Genomic DNA, 17,692 nt, shown 5'->3' with positions numbered 1-17,692 from the left:
GAAAAACAATTTGGTACCCACCACACGCTTTGTAAAACTTGCTAAAACTACCATCGAGAAGTCAAGCTGCCAGGCCAATGGCGCTGTATGAGCATGAAAAGTAGTTAGTCGTCAACGACCGTCAGAAAGAGTCATCCAGAACGCTAGGGTGTTTGCACAAAAAGCCGAGTAATAAATTTGGTGACCTCCTTTTTTTCGTCAGGAGTGCTGGTGTGAAGTATCGTCTGACCACGTATGACGTTCACAAAATGACGGTTGCTTTCGCTGACAAGTAAGAGAGATTTCTTGCTGGTGCAAAAGTAAAAGTGTTGGGCCCAGATTTAGTGCGGACGTACGCATCATCAACTTCAAGTACACGTTACTTCGGATCGTTACATCATCACAACATAAAGCTTTCCACGAAAATTTGTGTAGTTGGCGTCAAATTGCAAGCGGTAAAAAAGCTTATAATTAATATTTGTTTAATTTTGAATATCGAAAATTGGTTTGGTAAACTGCACAGGGCTCGTTTAAAGTCTCTGCTGTTCACAGGCAAACAAGGAGGGACTAAATTGCAACAAAACAAACTTAGTAATTCCCTAGTTCACAGCTCACCGGCACAATCTGCTAGAAGTGCACCTCGTGCATAAAGGTATGATTTGAAATTAGCCAACATTAACGGTTCATTTACAAACCATGAATAACGTTGAGATGCAGTCAAAAGGAAGAGTAGTTTATGTGAGTAAAACGGAATCGTTCAGCGCCTGTCATCGGTTGCACTGGTGAGTATTCATTCATTGCCAAAGTTAGAGTTTAGAATTAGACCCACTGCCCACTGTCAGTCACTCTGCTGGCAATGGTATTGGATAGTTAATTAAGCGTATAAATTGGTGGCGACATGCGGAAAATTATCCCTAACAATTCTGACATTTGCATTAGTAGTACAAAGATGCAAAGTCAGAATTGTTCAAAATTAGTCCCAGTTACGTCTGGGTGTCTAGATTGCCTTTTTGTTTTGAATTGTTAATTTAATTTAGTTGCAATGATGTAACACTCCTCCCGTCGGGACAAGGGTTACGTTATCGCAACTTGCATGAATTTTACTTACATTGTCGGTTTCAATCATTTATTTGACTAAAAAAAAACAATTGATTTCACAAAGAAAATTGCCACTCAGTACCGGTAATTAGTATTGTTGATTAAGAGTCACATTTTGATTTGCGCGAGCGGTCACTTTTTCCCCAACTGTGACATATACCAGCACTTAGCTTGGCAATGCTGTAGCAGTTAAGACTGATTCGTAGTTCCCTTGTATGTATACAGAGGCCACACATTCCATGGTCTCTGTTGCTTGAACTTGGTGGCCTTGGTGCCCTTTTAAAAGTTTCCTGTAGCCTGACTTAAAGACTTTACAACACAATGCAAACCTTCCTTTGAAAAATGAAAGTGGCATTACCCCTCAAAGATGAGATTCCAGGCCGGTAAAATCTGTTAATTTAAAAGCTAATTTTCTGAATTGTTTTCATCCGTCTTATTTTGAAGTCCTTCCCTGAGTGATGAAGAAAATCTTGCCATATTTGGGAAATGTAACAACCCCAATGGTCATGGTCATAACTACAAAGGTTAGTAATTAATTGTAGCTTCAGTTTGTGTATATTTCTTTAACCTTAAACTTGGCCTACTTAGTACTTAAACACTGACAAACCCAAACGGCAGGCATCATGAAAGCACCCAACCAAAACCCATTTGTTACTTCCAACAAATGACCAAACCTCTCCAGCTCGCTCAATGCCAAAGCATCCACGGATTGAGTTGTATTTTTATATACCATAAGTAAAAGAGCCAAACTTCATAGTGAGAAAAAGTATAAAATCCATTTTTTCAGTTATACATTTTCCCCTCAATAACCATTTTATTTTATTTTGTTCATTTGCAGCCGAAGTCATTCTGAAAGGAAAGGTAAGAATTGTTTGGACAGTTTTGTTTTATTACACATCAAACACTTTAAGTGTTTGATGTACCACATTTTAGCCCCAATACATGTAACATGATGAATAGGAAAGGAGGAGAAATGTTCAGTTTGAGATGTGGGAGGAAAACCCCCAAAGTAAGCCACTCAATTAGGTATAGACCATAGAGTTATATGTAAGAACTAGAGGGCGCACGAGTGATGCTTCGTGCACAAACGCCACTGGACCGCAAGATGACGAGACCATCAGCTCTGGTCTGAGGTTGGATTTCGAACCAGGGCTCATAGAGTTAAAAGAAACCACTGGTCCAAGCTGAATCCTGAATTTTTGTAAATTTATCTCAAAGTTTAAATTCTAATTTCAAAATTCCATTGAGGGATCTAGATAAAAGAATTGCAATCTTTTAATTCTTATTCTGTATGATTTATTTTGACAGGTTGATCCCATAACTGGCATGGTCATAAATCTGACGGATCTGAAACAATACATGAAAGTAAGATCAATATTTTGTTTATGAAAGAATGAAGTTGCTTAATTAGCAGTTGTGTTGTTTTAATTTGTTTGAAGTTCATGCCAAAGTGGTTTACATTTACCAGTGTGGGCTGTGCAGACAGAAGAGATCCAAGCACCCACAAAGTACCATGCTTTCTAGGCTAGCCCTTGAAGGTATGGTAATTTTTGGCAGTCTGTAGCACAAGTGTCTGCTATACATGTATGTATATTGCTCATCTAGACATCTACCTTACGATTCTTTGCCCCCCAAGTACACCCTATTGTCGGTGTTGTAGCCACGGTGGGCGGTGCTGGGCGGGCCTGCCCAGGACTAACAATTTTTGCCCAGCACTCTGACAAAAATACATTATGCTATGCTGCCCAGCACAGATTTCAAATATTGTCCACTTTGCATTGATCTGAGACACAGCTAATGATGAGGAGTATCACAATCAAAAGGCTATTCAACTTATTGCATGGCCCCATAACACGAACAGTTAGGGAGCATGGCCCCACTTCAGCAATATTGGCCCCATAATTAAACGTGAATAATTTTGTTGATCCCCTTGCCCTTGGTAGACTTCCAACAAAATTTGACATATTACCCACCACTAAAATTGGTCTAGCTACAACCCTGCCTATTGTCACCATCTTCTTCTCACATTGGTATAAATATCGTTTGAACCAGTGATGACGAAACCACTCCAATTAAAAATATGTTGAAGGATTTACCCCCATTTTATTGTTTTTAATGATGATGCAATTGCTTCCTTTCAGACAGCTATCATGGACCCTCTAGACCACAAGAACATTGACAAGGACGTGCCATATTTCAAGGGAGTTGTGAGCACATCGGAAAACATCGCGATTTTCATCTGGGATCAGATGAAGATACAGCTGCCTGATCCGGAACTTCTGTACGAGGTGAAACTTCATGAAACAGATAAAAACATTGTGCATTATCGAGGGGAATAGGCAGATGGGAGTAGGCGTTGTACGTATACCAAAGACTGAATTTTATTGAGTTTTAAACAAAGCATGAAATACTATAATGGCTTTAGAGTCAAGTTGTCTGCTTAGCAAATTTTTCACTGCTGGAAGAAAGGAAAATCTTGTTGAGCAGAAACAGGGTACCAGCCAAAAGTACATGTAATGTACATTGTTTGTGACTGGTTCCCTGCAAAGTTTTGCTAAGCAGCTTTATGCCCTACACTGAAAACACTGGCCTCTGGTTTACTACACATTTCTTTTGTCTGAATAACTTAAAGGAACACGTTGCCTTGGATCGGTCGAGTTGGTCTTTGAAAAGCGTTTGTAACCGTTTGTTATAAATGCATATGATTAGAAAGATATTTTAAAAGTAGAATATAATGATCCACACAAGTGTTACTCGAATTTGCGTGGTTTTCCTTTTACCTCGTCGACTAACACTGTTGGCCATTTATGGGAGTCACATTTTTGACTCCCAAAAATGGTTGACCGTGTTAGTTTGCAAAGTAAAAGGAAAACCACGCAATTTCGAGGCATTGGTGTGGATCATTGTATTCTACTTTTAAATTATCTTTCTAACCATATGCATTTTATAACAAACGGTTACAAACGCTTTTCAAAGACCAACTCGACCGATCCAAGGCAACGTGTTCCTTTAAGTAGATATAGAGGACTTCCTATCTTCAGTTTGGTGGTCCTGCAAATATTTGAAGCATTCCAACATAGATAACAGCATTGATAAGCCTTTATAGAAAGGGATGCGAGAAATAATTGTGTTGCTTTGAATTGTTTGTTTGAATTTAGTGCCTGTTATTTATTTAGGATTTCGGATATATGAAAACACTATAGTCGGTGCTAGTTTGGTGCAGTACAACTTACTTTTTGAGTGTTTATTTTGCCATTCTTACTAAATGGAATTTGTAGTTCATCTTTTTTAATCACTGCCTCTGATTCACTTAGTTTTAGTACTGTGTTTTTGTCTACAAAGTAGAGCATATTGATATTACATGTATACTGTATATATTTATTATTATTATTAAATAGAGGTGAACTTGACTGAGAAATGAATTTTATTTAAAGGGTGGCTGCAGTTTTTTTTTTTATTCGTTTAACAGATTAAACATGACTTTTTAAACCTGAAATATTTTTTTATATTTTTGTTTAAATGCGCAAGTATTTTTAAAATGGTTTTCAAGAGATTAGGGGAACCCACCCCGCCCCTAAAAGGGAGCCTTCATTTGCATAAACGTGACGTCATGTCGGTAACCCGAGCCGTCGGGGCCCCTTGGCTGTGTGCATATAGAGACATGTGCACTGTGTGGCCTGGTACCTAGGCGTGTGTAGTTAGGGACCAGACTCCTTTTGCCGACAATATGTTTGAATTCCCGACGTAACGTCGATGGTAGGGGGGCGGTAACAATCCACAAAAGGGGGGGCATGACTTATTCGCTAATTACACAAGTCATCAGATATGTCGGGAATAAACAAAACACATTTTATTGATGTTCAATACAGATCAGAAATAAATGACAGCAAAATTAACTGTTTTATTTGAATTCACTGCAGCATCCCTTTAATTGTCATTCCACCAGCTTTTTCATTAGACAATACTTCATATGAACCAGGGATGCTTTTTGACTCGGAGCTAGTCAGCGGGACCACTCCTCATGTGTGTTAACTGGTATTTAGCCAGTGGACCACTGATAAGGGAGTAGTACCCTCTATCTGTATTTTATGAGACGAGGAATAATAAATTCATAGCAATCAAATGAAGCTGTCGGGAAAAAAATGCATATCTCCCAATATGTTATTCTGTTAAGACAAGATATTTTGTAGAGCAAGGGCAAAATTTATAAAGATTCAAGAAATTTAAGGATTGTACCACGGTCAAAAACTTGATGGATTATTTTGCAGGGGAGGGGGGTGGAGGCAATCAATCCACTCTGTTCTGTTGCCTGTGAGACCAGCAAGATCCATGAAACAAGACAATATTTTTCCTTGATTATGTCAGCTTACTACATTTTTATTTATGTTCTTATTTCAGACCTTGATCTACAAATTACAAATACATGTATATATAAAGAATCAGAAAATATACAAGACTATCAGAAAATATATATATCTTTTAAAAGTAACGACTATTCCCAAATACATTCACTGTTGAAAAGGGTCTTCTAAAAATCAGAAACAAATCTTATGTCAAGAAAGTTAGTCTTGTGTCACTCCCAAAAATCTTAATAGAAACATCTTTAGGGAGTGACACAAGAGCTTGTTTCTTGCAATAATATTTGTTTCTTTAATATTTAAAGAAAACAATTTTAGCAATGTTGTTGAACTGATGATTTTTTTTTTTACAGAGGAATTGGTTTTAAAAATTTACAACAGAATTGTTAAGTATATTGTTTTTAACACGGTAATATTCACTTGATGCATAGACCACTTCAAAATTATGCACAGCTAATTTTCAAAATCCTAAATGGTAATAAATATCTAATCTAAAAGACCAGAAAAATTATAAGTCAGATGTTTATGATGATATTAGTGAAGGATCCCATGTTAATTGGATCATTGAGTGCAGCGATGCTCGAGTATTTACACAATACACAATGAAAACTCTATTAATGATTTAAAAGCTATCAGACAGATGACAACATTAAACAGTTTTTGAACAGTTTTTGATGTTTAGTGTAAACATCAAAAACTGTTCAATGTTGTCATATGTCTGATAGCTTTTAAATCATTAATAGAGTTTAATTGTGTTTTGTGTAAATACGCTCAAATTATGTTTTCAGAAACCTGCAACACTATTCCTGTAATGGTGTCAGGTATGATATCTGATGTAGCACACCCAAGGTTCGTGCACGGATGGGAAGCCAAAGTGCATGCTCTGCATGTTTTCAAACTATGATCCCAAAACAGATATACATCTCTTTTTTTTGTCAAAAAGTTTCAATAGTTTCCCGTGTAATTAGGGATGCAGTTATCTTCAAATGGTGAAAGGTTAAAATACCCGCCTACAGACTTGTGTAAAATCTAAACGACTGTAAACTTTGACCGTTGATCGTTTTAGGTAACAGCGATAATGTCTGGATATGAAGTGCCTTATACTTTACATACTGATTGAATATTAAAATAAATCTAACATGTATCAGTATTGACAGTTTAGAGAAATTCTTTTAGGTGTACAGTTTTTGGTTTACAACTGGTGACAAATAGACGAAAATGTAGTCCAATATTATGACAGATTCCCTGCTAAGGGTAGGAAGCTTCCCATAGCAACACTCTTAGCAACACTTGCAGCTACCGAATTAGACGCATTTGTTTTAGAGCCAACTGTTTCATGTGTTATTGAACCCATTTTTTACCTCAAGTTCGATGCCCATTGATTTATCATAATTATGTATTTGTTGTCAATCTGTAATAAATTTTGCTACAAAGTATTGTACAGAGGTTAATTTAAGCTATTTCTTACTAACTTATAATTTTATATTTATATATATTACAAAAGATTGTAGAGCTCTGAAGGCACGAGATGGGGAACTGGAGCTCTAAATCTCTTTTTGAAAAACACACGGGCGCCATTTTAGCAAGCAAATTTATCAATGATTTGATTTTGCACCTGGCTTGTTGGAATGACATCAGGTGCGCATTTCACATTTCAGCCCCAGTTCCCCATCTTGAGCATTTGACAGATCTATAATCGTTGCATTTTTTAGATATATACAGAATATAAACAGCTTAAATTGTTCCTGCTATGTATCCATGAGCAGCTGCTAGGGACCTTTGTAGCCATCTATTTCTAGTTGGTTCTCTAGTATTTACCCTCTGTAAATTGCTGAAACAATTGAACTCGAACGACCAAACTAACTTTTTTCCCCAGCCTCATTTAGATGTCATGCACTTTGAATGGGAGTCTTTTTGGGACAACCCAAGATTGCAAGTACTCAAAGTGTGCTTCCATATTTTACCAAAGAATACTACAAAGATGAAAGTATTGATAACTAAAACAATTGTTCACAACGAGCCTGTATCAAAATTATATCCAACCTTTTTCATAATACCCTTCCAAAGTTACTTGGCTGCAGTTTTATTGAATACACCTAGTAGAATAGAGAGTTTATAAAAAGGAATGAGCAGTCATGTTTAAAAAGCCTGAATGATCTAAGGCCAGCCACCCGGGCTAGCTAGTACTGATAAGCATACGCAAATAGAGAACCCAGTCAGTCATTACATTATAAAAAAAGGTGCATAAATTATCCACTCCATGAAATTTTATGTCATGTTATGTTAATATTGCTTTTGACTCTAAATGATGATCTCTCACAGTCATTCCCGACATGTGGCACTGAGTCTTATTGTTAGATTCAATCAGATAATGTGATCCTTCCTCCATGTACATTGTACATAAAGTATGTGTGCATGTTGTACACGTGTACAAAATCTCCATTAAGAATTCCATGGGTATGTTCAACAATAAACTTCAATGCTTAATGAAGAGTATGCGATACGGAACATAGCCACTCGTTTCCTAAGAATGTACTGTAGGTCCATTGCTATGCATATATGGCAAGGAGGAAGGTGTTCTCCTTGCTACATAAAGAAATTGGAGCAAATATACAACATCCATGTAGATCATGCAGTATTGACACCCATATTTGTCACACAAAGCTATCAGGTGTAATTAATATGTCAATAATTCTTTGTGTGTGTTTATGCTGCCATGTCCAATACACATGTCTTCACACAAAGCTAAAGGCAGGGACTTTGTGCGCATCACAATTGCAAATTTCAAGCAGTCACTGACAAAGACAGATTTTCTGTAGACACGAAGCACAAATTTAAGAAGAATACATTGTGGTCATTTGCTGAAAGACGAGTACATGTATATAGTCTGAAATGAGCATTGTCCGAAACCTAATTTTTATCGTGATTTAAATTTCATTGAGAAAATACAGAAAGGGCATATTTCCTCTAAATTAATTTGCAAGGACAAAATATGTCTTTTGTTAATTTTCATCTCCCCTGTGAGACGACGAATCTTCCATTCTTTCATTTTTGTTTGTCTAACCTTGATATGAAATTTGCTCTCAAGCAATTATTCTGTTTATCACACTAGAAAAGGATGCACTGAGTGCTTGCAATCCAAGGATAAGGTAGTAGCAAGTTTCCACCATCCAACAGTAAGACCCACTGCTAAGATGTATGGACAATGGATAAGTAGGGAACAGTCAACAGTAAAGGGCATTGTCATAAAGAGGTTCATAATTCTGAAGTGCTGAATCTCATTTCTTCTTTATTCTGTGTTTTGCTTTGTTGCCTCTCGTAACATGTTTCCATAAATGAGGTAACTAGTTATAACAAGGGTGTACTGTATATTTTGTGTAAGCGCCTGATGTATGAGACAGATCATCCAACATGTAAAAACTTCAAGTCTTGTCTCAGTTTTTTAGCAGAAGGAAAACAAATGCACAGGACTCGGGAAAGTACTGAGTATACAGTGCTAACACACATCGGTGTATGGGTAGAAAACCAAAATTAATAAATGCACACCTGTTTTTTTCTTCTGATTCTGAAACTGATCCCTTTGTGCAGCAAAAATTTTCCAATTGAGAATTTGGATAGTGTCAAAGTCATCGTTTTTGTCAGCCATAAAAAACAGTGGAGTGTGGTAAAAAATAAAGGAATAAACAAACCGGCTCCTGATGGTATGTTTCAGTATTGAAAGGGCAAGGGCACAGCCTTTTCTCCTTTGTATGTATGTAACATTTCAAGGGGCACCAATGCAATTATGACCCAGAGGCCCACTTGCCTCCGTTGCATCCGTAAAGTTCTTAGCAGGAAATGTCAAGACATGTTCTGTTAACAGAATAATTAGGCGTGTGACTACTGTAGCTATCTAGTACACCAGAAGCATCAATGCTGTCATAGCTACTGTTGCTAGGCAGCTGTGGCCCCAGACAACAAAATAAAGGATCACTGTGTCAGCAGGTAATGACTTCCTTGATACGCTGATGTAAACAAAATGGTAACCCAATAGTCTGCTCAATTAGTGTTTGTTTCCATGAACACAAAGGAGGCACTGACCAACCGCTTTTATAGTGTATGATGTACATTTGTAATTGTAGCAACAATGTAACGTGTCACTCCGTGAGGCTTTCTAGTTTAAATGGTTTCAAATTTTTTAACAAAGGAAACCTAAGTGATCTGAACACCTTATATAAAATAACATGGATCAACAAGCTATACCAAAAACAACTATTGTAAAAGCCCTTTCACAGAATATATACACGTGCAGGTGCAACTGTCAGCAGGATGTAGCTCAAATTTGGATTGTGTAAGGCACATTTGGTTCTTACAAAATAAGGCGATAGTTTTCGAAAAGGTCAACAACAAAAAGGGGAATCTGATATTCAATACAAACCTATATTTCATTATTACATGTAGTTAAGTTAGTACAAATACTTTTAATAACAAAAATATTAACTACATATTGCACCCAATTGCTATTTCTATGCTTTCAATTTGTCTTTTATGCTTAATTTGGGGACTAATAAAAGGGTCTCTCATTTTACATACAAAGCTTCCTTTTTAAGATTTGTTCCACCCACAAAGGTGTATTTGGCACCCAGTTTCACCGATTACCATAGAATTCTGTGCTTACAGTTCAATGTTACACAATGGGAGACTTTCTGGGACGATAGAGGGCAGCAGACTTACCGGGTAAATCCATTGTTCTCAGAATTATGGAAATAAACAATGGAAATTTACCCGGTATGTCTGCTGCCACCTAGCGTTGGAAAGTCTCCTATTGAAAGTGTGGATTTGATGGACCATTAGTGCAGAATTCAGTGGTAAGCAGTAACATGAAATTGGGCCCTGTTCATACTGTTACCTCAAACAAAGGTTGTTTTTACAGCAGACTCAAGCATATGTCGCCTGCTCTATACTTATCTGTTGCTGTGGTGTTTTTATAACTCGCTCTGTTTCCCCTGACCAGGCATTCTTGACCCATAACTCGTGTCCTCGTTGGTCTAGCTGAGTGAAGTTAAACCCACTGGCAGGTAGATTGACTGCAGGGCACGGCACAGCTTCCTTTGCGGTGAAGTCCAATTTATAGAATGTGCGATCATCGAATGGATCGCTGCTCTGGCGCGCTGTGCGATCAGGACCCATACTCTTGGCTGGAGCTGCATGCTTCGGTATGTACTGCGCCCTGTAATTGGTTGTGCCTGCGAATGGGATTTCAGGCTTCTCGTACGGTCGCTGGGATGGGTCGCCACGTCGCTCAGGCATACTCTCCCATTTACGGAAATCTGAGGTGTAGTTGGTTCGATCGTCGAAGGGGGCGTCGCTTTTGCGACCTTGTGAGACTGGACGGCGCGCTGAAGCGGGCCTGATCTGGTGGGGTTGGTACGCAAGCCTGTTGGTTGTGTACAGATCCATATCACCGGCCGGTTTCTGGTAGGAATCTGGTACGTGAGACTGCATCGGCTTACAATCCCACTTCTTGTAATCAGATTTGAAGGTAGTGTTGTCTTCAAAGGGTAGGTCTGACTTCATTGGGGTGGCGTCTGGCTTGAAGTTGTCCGGCCGTGCGGCATTCTTATTCATGAAGTCCCGCTGGAACGTCGTCAGACCGTCAAACTTGTGCTGACTCTTTTGATATGGTTGCTGTTCGCGAACATACCTTGCTTGTACGGCGTGGGGGATGTAGGAGACCTTGTGGCTTGTCCTATCTTCAAATGGTGCATCGGATCGCTGGGTATTTTCTGCGGGTCGCAGGCTCTGGCGGACATCAACCTTCTTGGGTTGAAAATCCCTGGCGAATGTTGACAGGCCATCAAAGGAGGCAGACGGAGGAACATAGGTGTGGTACCCCTTACCTTGGTCTTTGGCTGGTAGATCCCACTTACGAAAGTCATCTAAGACAAAAGATAACAATAAAAAGATGTCATCATGGCAACCCTTGTTCAATTAAAAAAATATAGATATTGACCCAATTCTCATGACGTCATCACAATAAGCTTGTTGTTGTGCCATTTTTGAGCAGTCAATGCCCCCATGTGTCCTTGTAGTGCAACTACACTCTCAAGTGCACAAAACTATTTGTGACAATGGTGCAACGGGTCGATATTTAGATTTTGAAATGTTTAAATTAGTATGTTCAAACAAGGGATTGTCAAAATGATTGCATTGAGATTTTAGACTATGAAAATCTCAAGTCAATTTGAATTGACTTTCTGAAATTAAAAGTTCTGCCAGATTTATTTCACAGATTAATTGAACAAACTGAGATAGTGTATTCAAACTTCACAATATTTTTAAATTTACATCAATAAAGATTTAAAGGCAGTGAACATAGTTGGTAATTACTCAAAATAATTATTAGCATTAAACCTTACTTGGTGACGAGTAATGGGGAGAGGTTGATAGTATAAAACATTGTATGAAAGGGCTCCCTCTTAAGTGACATAGTTTTTGAGAAAGAAGTAGTTTTCCACGAATTTGATTTCAAGACCTCAGATTTAGAATTTGAGGTCTCGAAATCAACAATATAAAAGCACACAACTTCGTGTGACAAGGGTGTTATTTCTTTCATTATTGTCTTGCAACTTCGACGACCAATTGCGCTCAAATTTGTTGAGATATGTTGAGATACACAAATTGAGAAGACTGGTCTTTGACAATATTACCAATAGTGTCCAGTGTCTTTAAGGCTTTCTTTTCTACATTTTCGGTGTAAATAAATACAATCCTGATCCTGGACTTACCAGCATAGGTAGGATTCCCCCTGAATTCTCCCGACGGTACGTGCCTGGTGTGGTCACCACGGAAGCTCTTGACCGCTTCGGCTTTACGTCCAGGGTAGTCCTTAGTGTAAGAGGTCAGCAGATCAATCCCACCGCTAGGTTTGCGGTAAGGTTCTTGCTGATGGATGGGGGGACGCACTGATTCACGCGGAACAAAGTCAACTCTGCAAGTAAAGAAAGTAATTTATTACAATGAAGTTTGGAGTCCATCTTGAGTTATCCCTTACACTAACGTCTTTTGTTTTAGGCATTATAAAATGACCTTGTCATAGGGCCTGGGGTCCAAAAACAACAGGCTTCTGTGGGACCCCAAGACAAATCAATACCAAGCTTTGGAATTGATTTGCCAAGTCCTTTGCGAGCCGTAATGACCTTCATATCGACCTGGGGGGTAAAAAAGAAGAAGGCTTCCTCCAAATTCACCCCATTTACTCTAAAACACAATTTCACAAGACCCAAAAGGTTGACAAAAATGTATGTATTCTGTCTTAACAATTGCATTATGATGGTGAAAAAAGAAGCTCATCAGACTGGGTTTTTAACTTTTCCAGAATTCTCCCACGGATTTCCAAAACTGGTTTTATGGATCATTGTTTTGTAGTTTTGCCTTTTAGCCTGAGGAAATAAAAGCCAGAAACGGCAAATGGATAGGAATAAGAATTTATTCTGTACCTATGGGTTGTAGCGTCGGCCATCGTTCCAGTCCCTTGGATCATCTGCTCTTTGGGTTTGAAGCTGTCTCTCATTAGGTTGCCCGGATACGACTTGTACTTGTTTGTGTACTCCGATAGGACACATGGTCCCTTGCTGACTGGGTTGTGTGGCTTGTGGGGACATCGATGACGCCTAAATAATAAAAACAAATGAGTCAAACATTTGTGCCTTTCATTTTAATTTGTTGATTCAAAAACAAGCTACAGTGATAGTATTAGGGAGAACTACAAATGTAAGCCTAAGTATTGAAAACCTATAACAAATACTAATTGAAAGTGCCCTAATGGGGTGAAAATTGAGTCAATTCAATTTAATTGACAATAAAGTTTCACGCATGAGAGAAAAGTGCCTATAGAAATTGTGCCAATTTGTGTCTGAATTGATGCTTATTGCTTAGTATAAGAAAAAGCATGATTGACCTTTCAAATTCTTCTTATCACCAAAGGTTGCCATACAGACTATAAAAACACAAGCCCCCAACAGTAAGCATCAAATGGTTGTCAAGGCAACTGTTTCATGCTTCATTCATATGCTGACACCAAAATTCAACCACTCTGGATACCACAAGGCCACTGGTGGTCTCCCGTGACAACAGTTGTTTTCCCTCTCCCCACAAGCACGTATACAAAACAAATCCTCATGTATATTGAGCGTTATTGGTAAAAGCCATGAAAATGGTAATAAGAAAACAAAAGGACTGAGAAGAAAAATCAATGAATCTACACAGTCGGATACAAGACAAGTTCTAAAATAAAGATCAGTTTTAACGCTGAACAACAAGCGTTACATTAAATTTAAGCATTAGGCCAACTAGACTTTATAACGATTATTTATACAACTTATTTATAGTACTTATTTATAGGTGACTCTCACAGTAAACTTACAAGTACATCTAACAATTGTTTTTCTTTTCATTTAAACAAAATTGAAAACTTTACTTGAAATGTAGCGGTTCTAGAGAGTGGAAATTGTAGCCTAGCCATAATTGTCATACAAAACTGTTCCCCTACCCCTGCAAACATTAGATCAGCATTGGTAGCACTGCCCTTCCTGTTAACCTTGATATAATTAGCTACATGTATCTAACATTGGTAGCACTGCCCTTCCCGTTAACCTTGATATAATTAGCTACATGTATCTAACATTGGTAGCACTGCCCTTCCCGTTAACCTTGATATAATTAGCTACATGTATCTAACATTGGTAGCACTGCCCTTCCCGTTAACCTTGATATAATTAGCTACATGTATCTAACATTGGTAGCACTGCCCTTCCTGTTAACCTTGATATAATTAGCTACATGTATCTTGTACAGTACCTGCTCATGCCTCAACCTAAAAAAAGACAACTTGGTTGGACACTGGCTTGAATTATGAACTGTCTGTCCAATCTTGAAGAAAAGTTATGAGCAGTGAGTTTCTTATTGAAGTTAAAGAACAACTCAGAGTCAAGAAACATTGCCAGTTTCATCTGCTGTTTCAAAGTTCTACAAAGTTTCAGGCTTGAATCCAGGAAAAAACACTGAAATTTGGTAGCTTTTGAGATGGGGAGATTGGACAGCATTGCTCTAAAATATCTAGGGTAATCTTAAATTGAAATTTGTGGCCGAGTTGGTAAGTTGGTAACCAAAAACTACAAAAAAACACACACAAAAAACACTAAAAAATGAAACCCTTAATTTGTAAATATTGATTGCTCTGATGGGCCTAGATGTTGATAATAACAGCCCTCCTCCCAGGGAAACTAAAAGTATTCAAGTGATAGTATAAATTTGTGAGAAACGGCTTCCTCTGAAGTGTAGTAGTTTTCGAGAAAGAAGTAATTTTCCCTGAATTTGATTTTGAGACCTCAGATTTAGATTTTGAGGTCTCGATTTCAAGCATCTGAAAGCACACAACTTCGTATGACAAGGGTGTTTTTTCTTTCATAGTTATCTGGCTCCAACGACCAATAGAGCTCAAATTTCACAGGTTTGTTATTTTATTAAATGTTGAGATACACCAAGTGAGAAGACTGGTCTTTGACAGTTACCAATAGTGTCCAGTGTCTTTAACTTGGTGTACACGACATATAGAACAAGGTGTGCATGCATCAACCATGATACAGCCTTTTTTACAGGTCGAAATAATAACAAAATTAAGTCAAAATATAAAAACAAATTAAAACTGAAAACAGCAAACTGCTTCAAATAAACTGTCCCTTATGGGGGTATGTTGTAGTGACGATTAGACCCAACTGGTGCGCTGTACTCCTTTTTCAAGTTGTTGTCATTATCGTTTGTATATGACTGATCCATAATGACAAAAAAGAGCCACATCACCCCAACCCAGTAACTGAGTCTAAGTGACTAACATGATAGGTATAACAGTTATAAAATGTGATAAGCGTTTAATAGTTTTAATCTGAGATATCAATGATTGCAAAGTCCACACCAATAAAATGCCAATTGTCGCCCGAGAAATCCTTCAGCCCAGAAAGAAAATAAAAATATCATTTGAAAACAACCCAAATTATCATAGCTTGTTTGATCGCAGCAATTGATAAAAACATTTATAATTCAACAAATTAAAAAACCATCAAGTAACATGCAGATATATATACAGAAGATATCGTTTTTGCGATACTAAATACAAAGGCAATAAATCAAAGCTTTAACAATCCAAAGATGGCTTATCAATGCAATAAATAATTCAATTTGGTGAATTCACGAAAAGAGCAGTCTCGCCATCATCTGTAAATTTTTAATGACCCTCTTTAAATATATCTGAACAAACAATACAATCACATAAAATTTGTAATACACGTACATAAAGTTTATAATAATATAAACAAATACAATGTTTAAGAACCCACCAGCATGAACAGGCATTTTTCGGAAATAACCTTTTCTAAAATATACATGCTTTATAATTTAGTACAGAAGTATAAAAAAACCACAACAATAATTATTTCTTAATTAGACCTGTAAAAGTGTAAGTTCATTCATTTTTACGCATGTGTTTATGAAGATTTTTTCAGACTTACCCACAAGTGCAGATCTGGCAAATACATTGTCTTGTCATCTTGATCCCACAGAAGGAACCAAAACACTCTTGAGAAAATGTAGGTTTTTCCTCAAAACTCCAAAACTTCACAATGAAACCAAGTTGCAATCCTCAAGTGCTGGCTGCGGCATCGACATGACATGTGTTTACCTCAGAAACAACGCGAAATATGCAGGCGATCGAAATCAACAGCAGCTCGTCACCACGCCAACGAAGTAAATAAATAATTAACTAGCAAGAGGCGGGGCTTAGTAGCCTATGGCCCCCACAGGAAGGACGTCCATGTCTGTGCTTTTGCAATGCACTCTGCCGTGTGCTGGGCGGAGTTAACATCCAGCACATAATTTGCATACCAAATTGATGGCTTGCTTACGGTTTATTCGATTTTATTATAGGGGTGCTGTACTTTGGAATAAACAATTACGCATAACAGTTTTAACAAAAGAATGATAACAGCGACACATGATTAAACAAAATATGTAACTATTATAAAAATTAATCCTTTTGAATCAAAATCTTGAATCCAAATTTTAATCAATTGATTTCATCTTACCTACGTAAAGCAATTCCACCCCGCTTAAAATAGAGGTTCAACGGTCCATACAGCGGTGAACATCTGAGGAAACTAAGCGCGCCACCAAGTGATCTTGGACAAACACGCACAAAATTAATTCCTTATTCCATGAAAAAAGGAACAAAGGGCCACATTTTATTCTCCGTCACACCTTTACATGTCAATGTTTTCATTTCGGATTTAAAAAAAGCAGAAATTGTGTGAGCTTTAACAAAATAGTCCTATTTACCTTGAGCAGCACCGATCGGAGGTACATCGGGGGGGGGGGGGCTCTATCGCCCTATAAACTGCACTTTCCGTTTGCATCTCTTCAACAAAATTAATAATTATTATTAATTATTAAAAATAAAATAAAAAGTTTTTTAACTGAAACATTGACAAGTACAGACTTGTTCCCTATATTATTTTAAATTTCATGGCAATAATCTTACAATCTTAATCTTACAAAGAACAATGAAAAATCGCATTGTGTCTCCATGAGCGCAGCCTGAGCAGAGTGCAAGGGGGTGATTCAATGCCACCGCATTCTTTGTGAATCAATGTTGTATCATAGCAACTTTCATATGCCATGGTCAACATCACAAACGGAATGTTCTGTTTCAATGAGTTACAACAGTGCGGCCCGGCACTCAACAACAATTCCTTGCTACACAAAATGAATATACCAACAACACAGCCTATGGATTGTATTCGAATGGTGTTTGATCGGGAGATATTTTATGAAATTGGTTCAAAATGAGAAATATTTATACATTTTGGTTTGTTAAAAGTCGGGCCAACGTTTGTACCTTATAGTCTCGTGCCAATTCAACATATGAGAAATTTTAAAACAGTTTATAAACAAAGCGTATGACCTTTTTTACAAGATTTTGGTAATGAGAAGCTTACAATGGCGCTGGACACTATTACTCAAACAATAATTATCAGCAAAAACCTCACTTGGTATATTGAGTAATGGGGAGAGGTTGATAAAACATTGTGAGAAACGGCTCCCTCTGAAGTGACGTAGTTTTTGAGAAAGAAGTATTTTTCCACGAATTTGATTTCGAGACCTCAAGTTTAGAATTTGAGGTCTCGAAATCAAGCATCTGAAAGCACACATTATTTCGTGTGACAAGT

The 17,692-nt window shown here is 37.6% G+C and overlaps 2 protein-coding genes across 2 annotated transcripts; one reads left to right on the top strand and one right to left on the bottom strand.

The window, feature by feature from the left end:
- Positions 1 to 332: 332 nt before the first annotated feature.
- On the top strand, positions 333 to 3,765 carry LOC117295784 (6-pyruvoyl tetrahydrobiopterin synthase-like). Its single transcript, XM_033778538.1, has 5 exons — positions 333 to 761; positions 1,522 to 1,601; positions 1,916 to 1,938; positions 2,386 to 2,442; positions 3,219 to 3,765. Exons 1-5 carry the CDS (start codon positions 676 to 678, stop codon positions 3,414 to 3,416), a joined length of 444 nt encoding a protein of 147 aa, XP_033634429.1. The 5' UTR covers positions 333 to 675; the 3' UTR covers positions 3,417 to 3,765.
- Positions 3,766 to 10,205: 6,440 nt separating this feature from the next.
- Positions 10,206 to 16,218, bottom strand: LOC117295783 (stabilizer of axonemal microtubules 2-like). Its single transcript, XM_033778537.1, has 4 exons — positions 15,980 to 16,218; positions 12,914 to 13,087; positions 12,203 to 12,405; positions 10,206 to 11,353 (listed from the first exon to the last, which is right to left on the bottom strand). The coding sequence occupies exons 1-4, from the start codon at positions 16,015 to 16,017 to the stop codon at positions 10,353 to 10,355; spliced, it is 1,416 nt and encodes a 471-aa protein (XP_033634428.1). The 5' UTR covers positions 16,018 to 16,218; the 3' UTR covers positions 10,206 to 10,352.
- Between the last annotated feature and the right edge of the window lie 1,474 nt (positions 16,219 to 17,692).

Source organism: Asterias rubens, chromosome 10 (genome assembly GCF_902459465.1).
Source record: "Asterias rubens chromosome 10, eAstRub1.3, whole genome shotgun sequence".
NCBI lineage: Eukaryota > Metazoa > Echinodermata > Asteroidea > Forcipulatida > Asteriidae > Asterias > Asterias rubens.
Note: the sequence above shows the minus strand (reverse complement) of the source record. Positions and strands in the feature narration are given on the sequence as shown.